The sequence below is a fragment of the Giraffa tippelskirchi genome, chromosome 13 (genome assembly GCF_054371585.1).
Source record: "Giraffa tippelskirchi isolate mGirTip1 chromosome 13, T2T-mGirTip1v1.2.pri, whole genome shotgun sequence".
Classification (NCBI taxonomy): domain Eukaryota; kingdom Metazoa; phylum Chordata; class Mammalia; order Artiodactyla; family Giraffidae; genus Giraffa; species Giraffa tippelskirchi.
In genome coordinates this window covers 100,209,332-100,225,666 of record NC_137287.1, presented here as the reverse complement: position 1 = coordinate 100,225,666, position 16,335 = coordinate 100,209,332, and the positions used below count along the sequence as shown (strand labels likewise).

Below are 16,335 nucleotides of genomic sequence, written 5' to 3'. Positions count from 1 at the left end.
GGATATGTGCATGAGGAAAAGTTAAAACTGTTAAAGTAACACTTCAGCAGAAAACAAACAAACAAACAAAAATCATGGTTTTATACTTCCTCTGTGATCCTGAGCAAGTTACTTAACCTCTCTGGGCTTCAATTCCTCCAGCTAAAAACAAACTGGAAGTATATGGGCACACCGAGCTCCACCCCTGTGGGACCTTCTGTCAGCATTAGATGTGTTGGCGTTAGATGTAGGAGGAGAGGCCTGATACACACAGGCAATCAAAAGCGGCAGCCATCATCCCCAGCCAAACACAAATCACGCCCTCATTTCTAAGACGCTGTGTAGAGAGGGTGGGCTTCCCACGTGGCCCAATGGTAAAGAACCCGCCTGCCAACGCAGGAGACGCAAGAGACGAGGGTTCCATCCCTGGGTCGGGAATATCCCCTGGAGGAGGGAATGGGAACCCACTCCAGTATTCTTGCCTGGAGAATTCCATGGACAGAGGAGCCTGGTGAGCTACAGTCCAGGGTCGCAAAGAGTCTGACACGACTGAGTGACAAGCAGAGAGGGCTCCCTGGGGACCTGAACTTCACCTTAAAGAGATGAAGTGGTCTCTGCCCTACTGCTCTGTTCCTCACTGCCCCCATCCCCCACTTCCCCAGGAAGTAGGACTGGGCATGACTGGACAGGGTCTGGGTCTAGCCCCCACGCACTGGACAGCAAGCAGGTGCTGGGAGAGCAGGAGGTGGTTCCCGTCCTGCTGCGGCACCAGAGCACGCCTGGCACACAGTAGGTGCCTGGCACACAGTAGGTGCCTGGCTACTATCCACAAAGGACTGCAGAGAGTGGCTGGGGAACCCTGGGCAGGTTCTTTGCCTGACCAGGCTGTGACATGAGGGAGCCCGGTTCGCTGATCCCCAAGCTTCTGGCTAGTCCTCCAGGGCTGGGATCCTTTGCCTGGTGCTGTGTGTTGACGTCACACAGGAAACGTATGCACGTGCTGGATGCTCCCCCGGGACCCCTGCTAACCCGACAAATGAAAGCAAATGCTTGCCTTCCGACCCACTTAGAACAGTGCCAGAACCATAGGATGAATTCATGATGAAACTGAACCCTAGTGCACTCACTTTCACTGTTTGACTACTTCTGCAGAATTGCCACAACCTGTGAAAAATATTAGAAAAGCAAATTTAAAATGCTGCCATCTACTTGAATTATGAATACTACTCTACATGGAAATGAGACGTTTTTATGCACCCTTCCACTTTTAAAATGAATTTATAAGCACGGGAGAAGGTAATTTTTGTCATAGTGATCATTAGAACACAGAGGAAAAAAGATGTTTAAATATATGGCATTATACACACACATACATAAAACCATTCATAAAAAATGGAATTTAAAAAGGGGAATGGCATTAGAAAAATACATTATTAATCTTAAGATTCCAAATCTGAGAAAATGTCCCCTTGCTAACTAAATCATTACCTTTCAGAACATGTCATTTTTACAACATTTTAACACCATCAGAGTACCTTAGTAAATCGATATTTTCAAGTGAGGTTTTTTTTTCTCAGTGTTCAGCTGGTATAAGCTCATATAAAACAGGATCGGCTTCTTTTTGCTGGAGTCTGCTCACTAACTACTTTTTTTTATAAAACCGTGCTAAAGAATCAACCCAATCTATGTTTAAAAGAAAACACTAAGCCACTGTTTAAAGGGTGTGATGCATAAAGTAATTTACCTACAATTTTCATATTCAGGCACACAGTTAAACCAAAGAGCTAACTCACATATTAATAAAACTATAATACAGTTTCTAATTTCAAAATAAAAGCTGCTTTCATGAGTAAACGGACAAATTAAGCCCAGATAAAATACAGAAGTTAAAAGGAAAGAAACATAAATATTCCTTTTTCTAAAAATCATAAACAGAAAAGGCCATGGTTTCTGACTAATTTGAAGGAGATCCACGGAACCTCAGAAACTTTATCTGCACACAACTTTAAGGCAATATGAATTAAACAATCATAAACATCATTGAGATTATAGAGTTCCAAAATCAATATCAGCTGTCTGAAATTAAAAAGAAAAGATACTATGAAATGTGAAATGTGAAAAACATTATTTATCTCTCTTTATTCTCATTTCATCTTATAGATAAAAATAGCAGGGCCGTGAGATCTACGAAAGCTGAGGGAAAATGGCTACGCAAAGAAAAGTGAAGAAAAACAAAGAAATCTTAATTCTTCATCTCTCTCACGCACACAAATCAAACCAAAAGAAAATAAGTTAGACTTTGTAAAACAGAGGTTGAGAAATTTATGAATAAGGGATTTAATCTTTCAACTTTAGGTTACCAGTTCGAAAACACATAAAAACTTTAAAAAATCAGATAACATAAAAATAGCCAGGAAGCTGAAGTTTCCAAAGATCAGCAGATCAAGGGGAAAACAAATGAGGCTTCCCGGTCGCCGCAGCCCCCGACGCTGCCGACTAAATGCTCTGCCTGTGCCCTCGGCTCGCTGGCTCGCGCGCTCGCACGAGGTCCGCTTGGGGAGAACCGAGCCGGGCTCTGCGCTCCCGGGAAAATTCATCAGCCGCCGGTGGGAACAAGCCACCGCCAGAGAGCTCTGTCCAAGCGGGGAAGGGGAGAAGGGGACGGAAATAAACGGCATGATTTACACCCTGGCAAAGGAAAGGAAATGAAAGAGTGATTGCGTGGAAGTTAGAACCAGAAGCCAGGGGTGCCGATGAATACTTTCATATCAAAAAAAAAGCACTGTTTTCAGAAAAATAGTACCAGTATCGTGGGCACGAAACACAGATTCATATCGGTGGGCTTCGGCTTCAATAACCACCGCACAGATGTTGGTGATAACGCCGTCGGGCGAGGCTAGTCGGCCCGGCCCGGGAAACGGGTCCTCGCAGCCGGCACCGGCAACAGCACCGGGTCCACACCGTGCCCGGCCTCGGTCCCCGGCCCGGGAAAGTGGACCAGCGGTCCCCCGTCCCGACTCCATCCTCGGTCTCCGGCCCCCCGTTCCCGGTTCCTGCCGGCCTCCGGCCCCGACCCCACCCGGGGTCTCGGTCCCCGCATCCCTATCCGCGCCCCCCACCCGGGAGAGACGGTTCAGCCCAGCCCGAGGTGGACCGCGCCGAGTTCTTGCATCGGCCGCTAGAGGGCGCGATGCCTTCATGGAAAAAAAACGTGGGCCTGTTTTTCTCAGAATATGCGCCGGGGACAAGACATAATGACTGAAACCTCAATCTCTCAAATTAAGCATAATGATTAAGGATCACAGCAAAGAGAAAATCTTTTCGTTTGCCCCTGGCATCGGCCAAATCTTATCCCGAAGAGCTGCGAAAGCCTGATGGATTTCTACAGGGACGACAATTATTTCAGAGATATCTAGTTGAGGGCAAGAAAAATGAAGAGAAGAGATTACTGAAATAAATCTTGAGGAGGTGAAAACTAACACCCAAACAACACCACCACAAACAAATCTACTCAATATTGCGGAAAGCACATTCTACACCCAGGGAAGGAGAATTATTTAAGGGGACGATTTCACTCTTCTGGCATCACTAAAACCTTGACCATTCCTCTTGCTGGCACACAATGGAGTTAAATAACCCCTTCACACACAAAATGATGTGCAGCTCTGAGCCACCTTGGGGGACGTTTTTATTCAATAATCACCTCATTTGGGTTAGACTTTCTCATCTCTCTCACTGTAGCATAATTTTTTTCAGGAGCTGAAGTGTATAAACCATGCTGTGTCCTTAAACAGAGGGTTCACACTCAGAATGTTCAAGAAAGATTTGGCAAAAACTGCTCCGATTAATAGGAGAATATTGAAGAGCGGGTGATTCATCTTTTATTTGGTGCGAATAAATTGCCTTATAGAACAGCAGAACACTCTAATTCCAAAGTGACTCTCGCCCTGTCTGCCTCTGAAAATGAATGTCTCCCCGGAGACTGTGGTATTTGTAACTTAGAGCTTTGGAATTCAGTTTATCCCTTAATAAAAACATAATCTCTTTATCCAGAAGAAGACTCTTATTGCTACTTCAGAAATCAATTATAAGGTAGGGAAATTAAGAATTATTCTAATTTGCCTTCTCATATCCCCGAACAGGTTTTACTTACTCTGCTGGTTCATATCGAAACCTCCAATTCCTGCTGTTATCGGTCACTACAAATTCTTGAAGCTGATAGATATTCTCTCCTCTTGTCCTCATGAAGCAACTAGTTTTTTAAAATTTACATATAAATAAGAATATATAATCCTCCAGAATGCCCCCCAATACTCTGTTTTATTATAAACTTCAGGTTATACATCTGTCCCTGGCCATAGCCGTGTGTCTCCCTGACGCCTGTGTCTCCACTACCCAGAGTGGCTGTGAATTAGCTTTGCTGTGAACACACGGACAGTGCCTCCCCGACTGCTTCCAACCTTTCTCCCCTGTTTCATGTATGTGCTTGTGTGTTTCTACACGCCCTCCACTCTTCCATCTTTCACAATTTCCTGCCTGAAAAAAAAAAAAAAAAAACAGGCCTGTGTGTGCTCGAGAGATAATGCCACGCTGCTTCCCAGGGAGAAGGCACTGCTCGCCCGTTCTGTGCCCACACCAGCCAAGCAGCAGGCGCCCAGCTCTGTCAAGGGCAGCTCCTGGTCGTCTGGATGCGACTAATTAGTTTCTTGAGGTCATTTCTAAACTCTCGGTTTTACACTCATCATTCCTTTAGGAGGGGAGAAAGAAAAGGCAAGGAGGCAATCAGCACCATCTTGCAAGAAATAGCTCCTCATGCAGAACTGAGATTGGATTTCAGCCGGGCTCTTCCCTTAGATGACCCCTGGCAAGGCACATGCCTCCTAGGAGCCCAGCTTCTCCTTTTCTGCAGCGTAATTCTCCATGGCATTAGAACTCTAAGGGACAGGGAGATTAGGAGGAAAGACAGAAAAATATTTACCCATCACTGAAAGAATGCCCACTTTAAGACTGTGGATGATATATTTCAACTGAAGAAACCCAGACAGCTTTTTTTTTTTTTAACTGATACTATACATACCCAGGGTTTTAAAAAATTGTATTGAAGAGGAGAGGTTTGCTTTTTTGTTTTAACCCTTCTCCCTACCTTTAGAAAGTCATACAGGTGTTTGAGGACTCCTATTCATACTTCATCCAGGTCCTTTAGAAATCCACTGAGGACGGGTAGCAGGTAGGCTGCTGTTAACTGATCCCTGAGGATCACCGCAAGCTCATGGAAGGAGAAGGCCAGGGGCACTGGACTTTCCACTGGGCGGACCGCAGAAGGCAAGCAGAACTCAGCATTATCAAGAGCATAGGTGGCATTTCTGGAGCAAAACTGATACTGCCAAGTGCTGACCACTTAAAGCTCTATTTCATCAGAGGCCAGTAAACATGTCAACTTTGGCCACAAAAAGCACAGGTCAGTGGGCCTGGCTGCAGCTTCCCCGTCTCCTAATTAGATGTTCTGTGCCAGCCTCTGCAAAGGCTCCTTTTACCTGCACGTCAGAGGCCAGCGCCTTGTACGTATCTTTCAGGCAGTGCCAATTCTTCCGGCCCAGGGTGACCGCCACCCCCAGGGAGGCTGCAGGCACAGTGTTTGGCTGTGTTGGTATTGACGGTCTGCGCTCAAGCTGGGTCGGTCACGGACACGTACTGATCTAGCAGGGGCTGAGGTATTATGTCCTGGGAAATGGGAGAGAAAAGAAACCATCATGTTTGCTGGAGAGAGGGAGAAGACTCCCGAAAGACAAGGTGGTTGGAACTTAAATGTGAAAACAGCCAAGCAGAGACGTAAGAGGGACGAGAGGCCAGAACCGACTCCTGGTTTTGCAGGGGGTGAGTTTTCAACCTGGATGCAAGTTAAAGCAGGGTCTTTTCCAAACTGGTCCAACACCATGTCACAGAGCACAGTCTAGAACATCAACATCTGGTTAGGCTGGTCCAGGCAGCTGTGGAGAATGCAAACCCTCTCCTCTTCTCCTATAACTGCCCAGCCCCTATGGCTTGAGGCCCTCACTCTGCTCACTACTACTTTTTTCCAATGGACGGAACACTGCCTTCTTAAGACATTACCCACTAACCTTTTCTCTACAAGGACAATGGGATTCAGTGATTAAAAACCTTTAAGAGAACTTCCATAACAGAAGAAACTAAGTCACGAGATAGAACAAAACCAAACATGGCTCAACAAAGGAAGCTGTCAAAAAGTTTTCGGACCAAACAAAAGGACTTAAATGGTTTGTATAAATAGACATTAAACATTAATATATACATGTCAAATTCTTTTCTCATACTTCATTTTGTTTTATTAAGATACCATTCTAGATTGTTCAGAATACTTTAAATACTACTTGAGAATTTACTTTTTTTTCAGCTGGAGAGGAAATATTAGCAACACAGATTATGAACTAAGATATGTCATTAATATTGATGGAAGAAAAACATTTGGTTCCAACAGCTATTCTTAAATTTAACTTCCAGATAATGTAAAATTTTGAGCTGCTTTTCTTGTCAAGGAACAAACCTGTAATTTAGATTTATTCTCTTCGAAGGGACTGGAGCCATGCCTCTGATCAGTCTCCCAGAGGTCCCTCATCCCACTTCTGGGTTCGCCGGGACCCTGCAGAGTAGAGTGAGCAGGTTAGCAACACAGTCCAAAGGAGGAAGCCGTCCTACTGCTCCCCCTTCAAAGAACCCTCTTTCAAAGCCAGAAATGACTTCTGCAAACCAAGGCCAGAGCTCCCCCTGAAGTCAGTGGCGTTTCTCTAGATGCAAAAAAAAATACATTTGCAAGCTTATGTTTGATATTGCACAGGTCACTCACTGCGGGTGCATCTTACATTCAAGGCTGCTTGAGGCTCTTACAAAAGACAGGCTCCGGTTGGTGGGTACCAACAACCTGAATCTGCATTTACCCTTCTTTAAGCCCCAGGATCCCCGGTATGGTTAACTGATAAACAGTCACACGTTTAAACCATAGACCACTCCAGAAGGCAGAGCAAGGTTTGCAGGAATGGTGACCAGCACCCCCAGCATTTCTCAGGGATGGGAGAGTGCCTCCCGGCTGGACTCCAGAGAGAGAGAGTGGACAGGGAAGGGGAGGACCCATTTAATCTGAGTGAAAAGACACGGCTGATAAAAGAGTCTTTACTTAGGAAACTGTTCTCAATTTTCACATGTACAAATACCTCTAATGTTTGCTGATGAACCTTTACATTAGGTTAACAATTAAAATGAGCAGGACCGTCCAGCGGTGACATATTGGTCTCTGATCATTGATTAACTGAGATGGACCTGACCTTCTCCTTCAACCATAACATGGATTTTCCTACTTGCACTTGAAATGTCATACTGTCGACTAGCTTAATGGATTCTGACAAATCAGCTCAATATATGATCCGGGAAAGTCGATTAATACACCGATAGATGTTTCACTTGCTCTGAGGCATGCTACCAGAACCTTCAATTCCCAAGGTTTTCACTGAAATGTACTGCTCATTTTAATAGAGGAACATGATAAAACAGAAATATTTTGATATGATAACCTAAGACCTCAATTTCTCCAAGTTAATAAATTCACAGAGATTAATAAATAATAGATCATTTTTCTTCCTCCAGGAACTAATTTTATTCCCAAGTCTTCAGTGCCATCATTACATAGAGAACTTACTCCCAGAGCCAAGTTAAGGTTTAAGTAAACCACCCCAAGTCAAGGCAACCCCAGAAAGAGCTGGGAGGTCATTTCCCCAGAAAATCACCAGGCAGTCAGAAGAGACAAGCAGGAAGAAATAAGACCCTCTTTTCCCCAGACAGCTCTGGATTGAGTCGGCACACAAAGATGGTAGAGTGGGAGCTGGACCAGGGTCAACATAAGGGCTGAGGTGACCAGTCTCCCAGCTTCATCTCCTCTTCTGCCTTATTGCTTAAGCTCTTCGAGGATTTTTGTTTTTTCTTCTTTTGCAACTAGAAGCATCCTGACTGACCCCCTAGGAAACTAAGAATCAAGTTCAAGCTCCCTGACATACCTCAGTTCAGTTCAGTTCAGTCGCTCAGTCGTGTCCGACTCTTTGCGACCCCATGAATTGCAGCACGCCAGGCCTCTCTGTCCATCACCAACTCCCGGAGTCTATCCAAACCCATGTCCATCGAGTCGATGATGCCATCCAACCATCTCATCCTCTGTCGTTCCCTTCTCCTCCCGCCCCCAATCCTACCCAGCATTAGGGTCTTTTCCAATGAGTCAACCCTTCGCATGAGGTGCCCAAAGTATTGGAGTTTCAGCTTCAACATCAGACCTTCCAATGAACACCCAGGATTGATCTCTTTTAGGATGGATTGATTGGATCTCCTTGCAGTCCAAGGGACTCTCAAGAGTCTTCTCCAACACCACAGTTAAAAAGCATCAATTCTTACATACCTCACCATAAACCAAAAGCCCAACTATGCAGACCCTTCAAGATCCCTCACTCAAGAGCCCCAGCTTGGAGGTATCTGTTCTCTCTTTTCTGTTTTCGTGTCCATGTATGACAAAGAAGCCCGCAGAGTACCACATCTCCCACCAAGGTAAACGTGACCACACCTTTCCACTTAACACAGATGGTTTTTATACTCCAGGCAACGAGGGTAACAACGTGAGCTTTCTTGCCTATTTTTTGAAACAAATCAGCAAAATAGGATATCATCTCATCCCTTACTAGTCAAAGGCAACCTTAACAAACTCTTAAACATTTAGGATTTGGACCATTTTCATTTGTCTTTTGTTTTGCTTTACTGGAGTGGAGCAAGGGGGTAAAGGGAGATGATAAGTTAGTCTCATCATGAAAACCAAAATATAAACTGTGAGAATGGACAAACAATTGGTACTCTGGCCCTGGAGACCACAATTTTGAAGATTCCCCATCATAGCACATAAAAATGAAAGGGTGCCAACACACCATGACTTTATGAACACAGACTCCTTGCTGATTTTAATTCAATAGTCTTACCATTACCTGGGAAGGACCCCAGCTCAAGGGGGTCCGTGTGCAAGCTTAGTAGAAATTAGGAAGGCATCAGAGCCTCTAACCACAAGCAAGCTGGAAAGTTGGAGAAACTTAAGGTGAGAAATAAATGCTGAATCATATAATATCGCTTATGTGTGGAATCGAAACAAAAAGGTACAAACGAACCTCTTTATAAAACAGAAGTAGAGTCATGGATATAGAAAACAAACGTATGGCTGCCAGGAGACAAGGCAGGGGGAGGGGTAAATTGGGAGACTGGGGTTGATACATACACACTACTATAGATAACTAATATGGATCTGCTGTGTAATACAGGGAACTCGACTAGTGGATATGTGTATATGTTAAACATTCACTTTGCTGTACATCTGAAACTAACACATTGCACATCAACTACAGTAGTTGCTCATTCATGTCCGACTCTTTGTGACCTCCATGGACCGTAGCCCACCAGACTCCTCTGCCCATGGGATTCTCTAGGCAAGAATACTGGAGTAGGTTGCCCTCTCCAGGGGATCTTCACAACCCAGGAATTGAACCTGGGTATCCTGCATTGCAGGCAGATTTTTTACCATCTGAGCTACCAGGGAAGCCCACATCAACCATAGTCCAATAAAATTTTTTTTTTTTTTTAAAGAAAGAAGTGCTGGGCTTCCTCCTTGCCCCAGACGTGGAGTCCAGGTCTCACCGGGGTTGGCTCCAGACTAGAGGAGAAAAAGTGATGAGCTACTGGCTTTTCAAAATCTCTCCTCCAAGAAACAGCATCCACTACTCCATCCTGAGCAGCCAGGTGTGAGAGGAGGCCCGCAGGACAGGCTGGAGGTGACACACAGCTTGGAGGCCGCTGTCGACTTTACATTCCAGGAGGTGCATGAACTCACCTCCTCTCATCACTGAAAGATGTGAATGTCGGTCAGCGGTGAGATGGAGCCTTTAGACATTTAATTCCCCCCAAAGAAGCAGGTCTCGTCATCTCTGGGGAGGGGGAAGGCGCTTTTTGGTCTCCCACCTCTGTTTCATGGAGGAGAGTCAGTGTTATCAATCACCCCATTGATTGGTTGTCTAGTTATCCAACACATGACCTTAAGAATAAAATTAAATTTGCCATTTATCATCTCTGCCAGGATATATTAATAAAAGAAAATGCGGCTTTGTGATTTCTGTCACATCCTCAGTGACAGAGGGACAGGGCAGAGACTTACCATGCTTGCTAATATCCTGGCTGCGGAGAGCTTGCCCCACAGTGGTGAGGTCAGCCCAGGGGCCCTGGCTGTCAGGGGCAGGGATGGGACCTGGCATGGACACTTCACTTGGCCCTTCTCTGGGCTGGTGCTAGACCCTGTTCACAGAGTCAAGCTGGGAAGCCCCCAGTGCAGCTGATAATCCCTGAATTTGAGCTGTGGGAAGACAAGTTTTGAGAATTTTAATAACTGGATTTGGCTTTACAACAAGACAGGCCAGATGCAAATGCACTGCACAAGCACAGGACCTCCACCCCATCCCCGGCCCCCGCACGAGCTCTCACTGAGATGCTGATGTTTACAGACATTAACTTGATTCCAGCTAAACACCAGCCATGCACAGAGCATCAAACCTGAAGTCAAAAAGCCTCAATTGGGAAAATCAGAGTTTAACTTCATCATCTTTCACAGAAAGACAACACAGTGTCCTGAACACCACTGTCCGGGAGGCCCAGAAGCACAGTGGGCGCGGGTCCCCCATTTATAAAGTGGACAGCTGCTGGCCCTGCCGCACACACATGCACATGCATAAGCTGCGGCGATCTTCATGGGTGAGTGAAGACCTCGCTCCCGAGCCCCAGGGCTACTCGCTCTTTCTGTCTACGACTCGATAACCTGAGACTCTCCTAACAGTGAAGATGACATATTTCGCGTGCCTTTCTATAAAAACAAACTCATGTTTCCAAGGCCCCAGCTTCCACACACAGCACTGCCTGCATCCTGTTTTCTACTAATCAAATCCAAGAGAGTCACTGAAATATTTGGAGCTTGCAAAGACCACACCCCGCCATGGCTAGGGCACAAATCCCCAAAGTGGGGTTTCCTTCTGAATCTTTGGGGGTCCCAGATCCCTTTGAGAACTGATGAAAGTTGTGGGTCCTTTCTCACAAAGAGATTAAGTCTGCATCTGCACACAGGATTTCACAAATGCTTTGAGGAAACTGGAAGAAACCTCTGAACTCATCCCCGACATCTCGAGATGATGGAGTCCTGGCCACTGCCTAAAGCCTGCCTCACGTGTCAGCTGCTCTGCCAGGTCTTCTCCCAGACCCTTCCTCTGCCCCCAGGAGGGACGGCTTCCTGGCCTGTGCACCCACCCCTGCCCCGGCCCCTGACGCTTCCTATGCTCCACAATCCCCTCAACCAGGCCATAAGGGCCTCATGTGTCTGTCTGTCATCAGCACCCAGGCCAGGTCCAGGCACTGAATAACTCGGCTTTAGAAATGCATTTTCCAAAAACAGACCTTTGTCTATAACTATTAGGAGCGATATGTTACATGTGCTTGATCCTTCAGCAAACGCTGACTTAATTTCCTTTATGAATTTAAAGACACAGAATAATCACAGGGCTAACTGGATTTTCACATTTCCTTTCCCGAAAGGCTTCACAAATCTTTGCCTGGCAACAGCAGCAAGCGTTGTTTTTTTTTCCAGTTTCCCAACTCAGGGAAGAATACAAATCTAGCCGTGTTTAGAGAAAGAAGAGGCGTGATGATGGATATGGACCGCAGGGCCTGGCTCCCAGATCAGACACTCTGTGGGAACACTAGTCACAGCATGAAAAATACCCCACAGAAGAAGTTGTACTTTTCCTGGCTGCACAAAGACAAACATCTTCAGGTTTAGGTGAGGGCTGAGTTAACAGGCTCTGAAAAGAGCACTGTCCTTAGCTGTTCATAACTAGAAAGGGCATTGTCACATAGGAAGTGATAGAACTGGGTCTAAGGAGCTAATGAAATTTCCACTGCTTAGGACGTGCCTGAGAATTGCCCGCTTTTACCTGAAAGCCGGCTCCAGTTTTGCACGCATGGCTGAAAAGCAAGGAGGTGAAACCCCTGCTGGGACTTGCACAGTGGGATCCCCGGGGTGACGGCAGTGGGGAAAGACTGAGCCAGGCTCCCCCCGCACTGCCCCCCGGGGGGACTCAAGGGAGCGCACACACAGAGGCCCGTGAGACACACAACCCAGAAAGATGCCGTTTTCTCTCATCACGATGGACAGCAATTATCCTGAATGCCTGGATCGTTCATCACGTGCTCTTGCAAGCTACCCAGAACTCCCTGGATCCCGCTCCTGGCCACATAGCCCCTGTGCACATCCCCGGCTGAAATCCCGCCTTCCTCCCGTGGCCAGCCTCACTCAGCAGCAGCTCTAAGTCCTAGCTTGTGTCAGGGAGAGGAGTTCGCCAATAAAGGAAATTATTGAAAGCATCCTCAGGGCACACTGGGTGGGCCCAGGAATCCAGCCCAGGATGGCCATGGATGGGGAGGTTGTTAACACTGGGGAGCTTCATGGCCTCTGAGGGAAGCCTGGTCAGCTTGGCTCTAGCCAAGACAGAGTCTTCCACCGAGTTCTCCACCAGGCCACTGGAGGAGCTACTGACATGTGGGAAGGTGCTGGTGTCTGTGGATGGGCCTTCTCTGGGCAGAGCTGGCTCTGTCTGGCCTGGCTATGCTGACCTAGGTTAAATTGAGGGAAGCAAGTTTTTAGCGCCGTACAATAGACTGGAGATTGAGGGCATGAGCAGAAGGGGGTGACAGAGGATTAGATGGTTGGATGGCATCATCAGCTCAATGGACATGAGTTTGAGCAAGCTCCAGGAGATAGTGAGGGATAGGGAAGCCTGGCATGCTGCAGTCCATGGGGTTGCGAAGAATTGGACACAACTGAGCAATTGAACAACAAAAAACAACAATAGACTGGAAGGAAAATGGGAAACGCTGAGGTCCACGTCCTCGCAAGCCAGTCCTCCCGTCTACCTGGAGACCCAACCTCTTGGGTCTCCTGGGGCCAGAAGATACTAACCTCACAGGGGACAAGAGGCCCAGTCAGTACCCTCGGATCTGCTGGGGGGTACTTTGTGTACTGAAAAAGGCACAGGAAGGTGCAGCCAACCCCTCCACCATGCCCAAGTGGTGCATGAGCCCTGGCTTTGGTACGCTGGCACCTCTTGGCATGGCAAGACTTCTTGCACTTACTGCTCATCAGTCCCTCCACCAGGGGGCAGGCATTAGAAAATAAAAGGTGCTGGACCTGGCTACTCACGGGCCAGTTGGAAAGTCTTGATGAGGAAGACGTGGCGCCCCAGGCCTGACCTTCAGCAAGAACTCAGTGAATTTTGGTGAAGAAAGGTGGTGGGAAAGATCCACCACCCTTACAGAGCATCCATACCACCTGAGATGTGAATTACCTCCTCTCACACTGCTGAGTAACATTAACACTGGAGAGATGTTTGTGAACCATCTCAAATGGTCTGCTTAGAGTGTACCTGTCATCTTCAGAGGGAAGACCAAAAAAAAAACAAAAAAAAACCCAAGATCAATCACTAGAACATACAAGAAATGCAGTGTAAGGCTGACAAACAATGGGTCAGGAAGGTACCTTCATGTGCATGTAAAATCCTATGGCACAAAAGTCTATTTGGGAGACTTCACATTTTCCCTGTGTGAATTGTCCAAAGAACTTCATTAATCAAAAAGTAAAAGAAAATTTTCTTTATAGGTTATTTAATCACTACTCTCAATGAATATTTTATCTAAATTTAGGAGACAGTAGCTTCATTATTTATAACCCAGTAGTCATGTTTCAAAATCATTATTGCAATTACTTTTTGCTTCTTTACATAATTAAAGCTCTAATATTCCATCTTGCCCAGAAGGTCACTGTTACTAAACTCCAGACGAGATAATTGCTAGAATTTTAGGTGGACGCTTGAGGTGAAGCGGGGACCCTGATAATTATCCGGCCGAAACTCACCAGGCGGAGGCTGTGTCCCCACAGCCACCTGCACCCGGTAGCCCGGAGCTGATGTCCAAGTCCAAACCCGGAGCCAGTGGTCAGATGTTCAAGGTACCATCTTCCTGAATATAAAGGCCAGCCTTGGAGGGGTTGGCAAAGGTGGAGATGAAGGGGCCCAGGGACTGGAAGGCAGCCCGGAGCACCTGAAACCAGAGAGAAGGGCTCAGTGGGTACGGGGTCTGATTCACTTGATTCTAGGTGGGAGAGATGGCTAACCACCAGACAACTCGCTGTCCACTGAGTCATGTCTCAGTAGGTGTATTGCTTTCTAAAAGCAGTCCCTAAGTTCCAAATAAACTATTTTTCAACAGAAAATCAGGAAAAATGTAGTACCATCATGTAGTTTGTATGCTTCCAGAATATTAATTCCATATCAAATAATTCCAGACTTTGTAAAGCATGTGAACAGCGCTTATTAATCACTGTGGGCATGTTTATGACTGTAACAGAAAAGGTAACTTGGCAGTTAGTTTTCTCCTCCTCATTTTCATTTCTGGAATATTTGTTTGCTACCAACGCTCCAGGCTTCTGAGATTTCAGGTCCCCTAATAATCCTCACAAAGTCTAAACAAGCTGGTCCATTACTGAAAAGACACAGGACACAGTGATAAGTCCGGAGGCCATGCAGAGGCCCCAGAGTGGCTACACTCACTCATCGGCAGGGGTCACTGATCAGTGTGATGAAAAGGGATGAGAGCCTGGCCCTGCAGACCTCAGGGGATGTGTTGTGGGCCACGGCCAGGAAACACTCAGAACAGGCTTTCCGCCTCCCCCAAACACTGTCCGTGCAGAGCTCAGAAACCTTCAGGAGCTACCAAAGCATACAGAACCGTGCTGCTCAGACCCAGCCATCCTGAGCAAGGGCGGGCCTGACTCAGTGATGCCGTGGAGGCAGAGCCAGAAGTTAAAGGCGCAGAAAAGGGAACCAGATATGAGTCCAAAGGGAAGTGTCTGAAACAAAAAGAAATAACGAGAAGTAACTTCTTTTACCCCTTAATCCTAGTGAATGACCTGGTTAAATCCAACAAGATAATACAGAAAAGCTCCCAAAGGCTGAATGACTGGTGTCTGTTATGTGAATTGTAGAGAAAAACTGTGGAGGACTTTGAAATTCTGGATTCCCCAAGCAGCACACCCACCAAGGTAAGATGGTCTTTGGGGATGTTTTAGTCATAAGTGAAAGTGTTAGTCGCTCAGTCATGTCCAACTCCTTGCAACCCCATGGACTATAGCCCACCAGGCTCCTCTGTCCATGGAATTTTACAGGCAAGAATACTGGAGTGGGTTGCCATTCCCTTCTCCAGGGGATCTTCCCCACCCAAGGATCAAACCCGGGTTTACATGCATTGCAGGCAGTTTGTTTTTTTTTTTTATGTCTGAGCCACAGTGTCCCTTTTAGTCATAGAGGGCAGACTGTCAAAATCTGATAGTAATGCAATCTGTGCCTGTTCATAGAAGGCAAGCTGGGAGCCATAGAAGGCAAGCTGGGAGCCATAGAAAGCAAGCTGGGAGCCATAGAAGGCAAGCTGGGAGCGATGGAACGCAATGGGTTATCATCACCCTGGATATGGATGGTGGTGAGTCAATTTACAAGCTCATGTCAGTCCTCCTCAGTGTGACTGTGAATGTATGGCACTTCAGTTAAGCTAGTTGTTGGATCTTACTGGTTCCTTCACTAATCAATGCATTCAATAAAAGCTCTGACCCATGTTCATCTTATGCCTGTAGGGAGGTCATGATTATGACCTCTTTTTAAATTTACCCTTTAAAAATAAGGCTTTGTTTCTAATATCTTAGGTAATATAATCAGCCAAAATGCTTCACAAATAGAATCATACGATTGTGGAAATATCCACCTACAGAAGGGTTAGTGTGTGGGTCACTGCTCTCCTCCTGTCTACTATAGGAGACAATGTTGTGTGTTCATGGCAACAGCCCACTAAAAATTATTTCAGAATTATGTTGAATGGCTACAGTTTAAATAGAACAAAATGAGCTTATAAACTTAAATTTAAAAATCAACTTAAAGATGATATTTTTTGAGGTTAAATTCAAACCATATAGGTATCACGCCCTGTCACCTAAAAGTGGCAAGTGCTTACTCAGCACAGTTCTCTGGGGACCTGGCGCTCAGTGGGCAGTGGAGAAACAGACCAATGTGACTAGGTGAAGGTCCCCCATCAGTAACACTGTAAAGAGGAGTGTGAGGGACACGCGAGTGTGAGGGACACACCCTGAACAGAATGCTACAGAAGGCCGAGGAGGGAGAAACTAAT

General features: G+C 46.2%; 1 protein-coding gene across 6 annotated transcripts in view; it reads right to left on the bottom strand.

The window, feature by feature from the left end:
• The window catches only part of LOC145533266 (putative serine/threonine-protein phosphatase 4 regulatory subunit 1-like), a 74,366-nt gene that overhangs the window by 3,355 nt on the left and 54,676 nt on the right, over positions 1-16,335 (bottom strand). For 5 of the 6 annotated variants that reach the window (XR_014073959.1, XR_014073960.1, XR_014073958.1 and 2 more), the window contains 3 exons: positions 14,018-14,202; positions 6,542-6,637; positions 5,514-5,700 (listed from right to left, as the gene is read on the bottom strand). Coding sequence is in view for 1 of the 6 variants with exons in the window: in XM_081560344.1 (XP_081416470.1) it covers positions 14,098-14,202 (105 nt within the window). In the remaining 5 variants the exon portion in view is untranslated. Of the gene's footprint in view, positions 1-4,132; positions 4,232-4,541; positions 4,727-5,122; positions 5,284-5,513; positions 5,701-6,541; positions 6,638-14,017; positions 14,203-16,335 lie in introns of all 6 variants that reach the window. The other variant, XM_081560344.1, reaches the window with a different exon arrangement.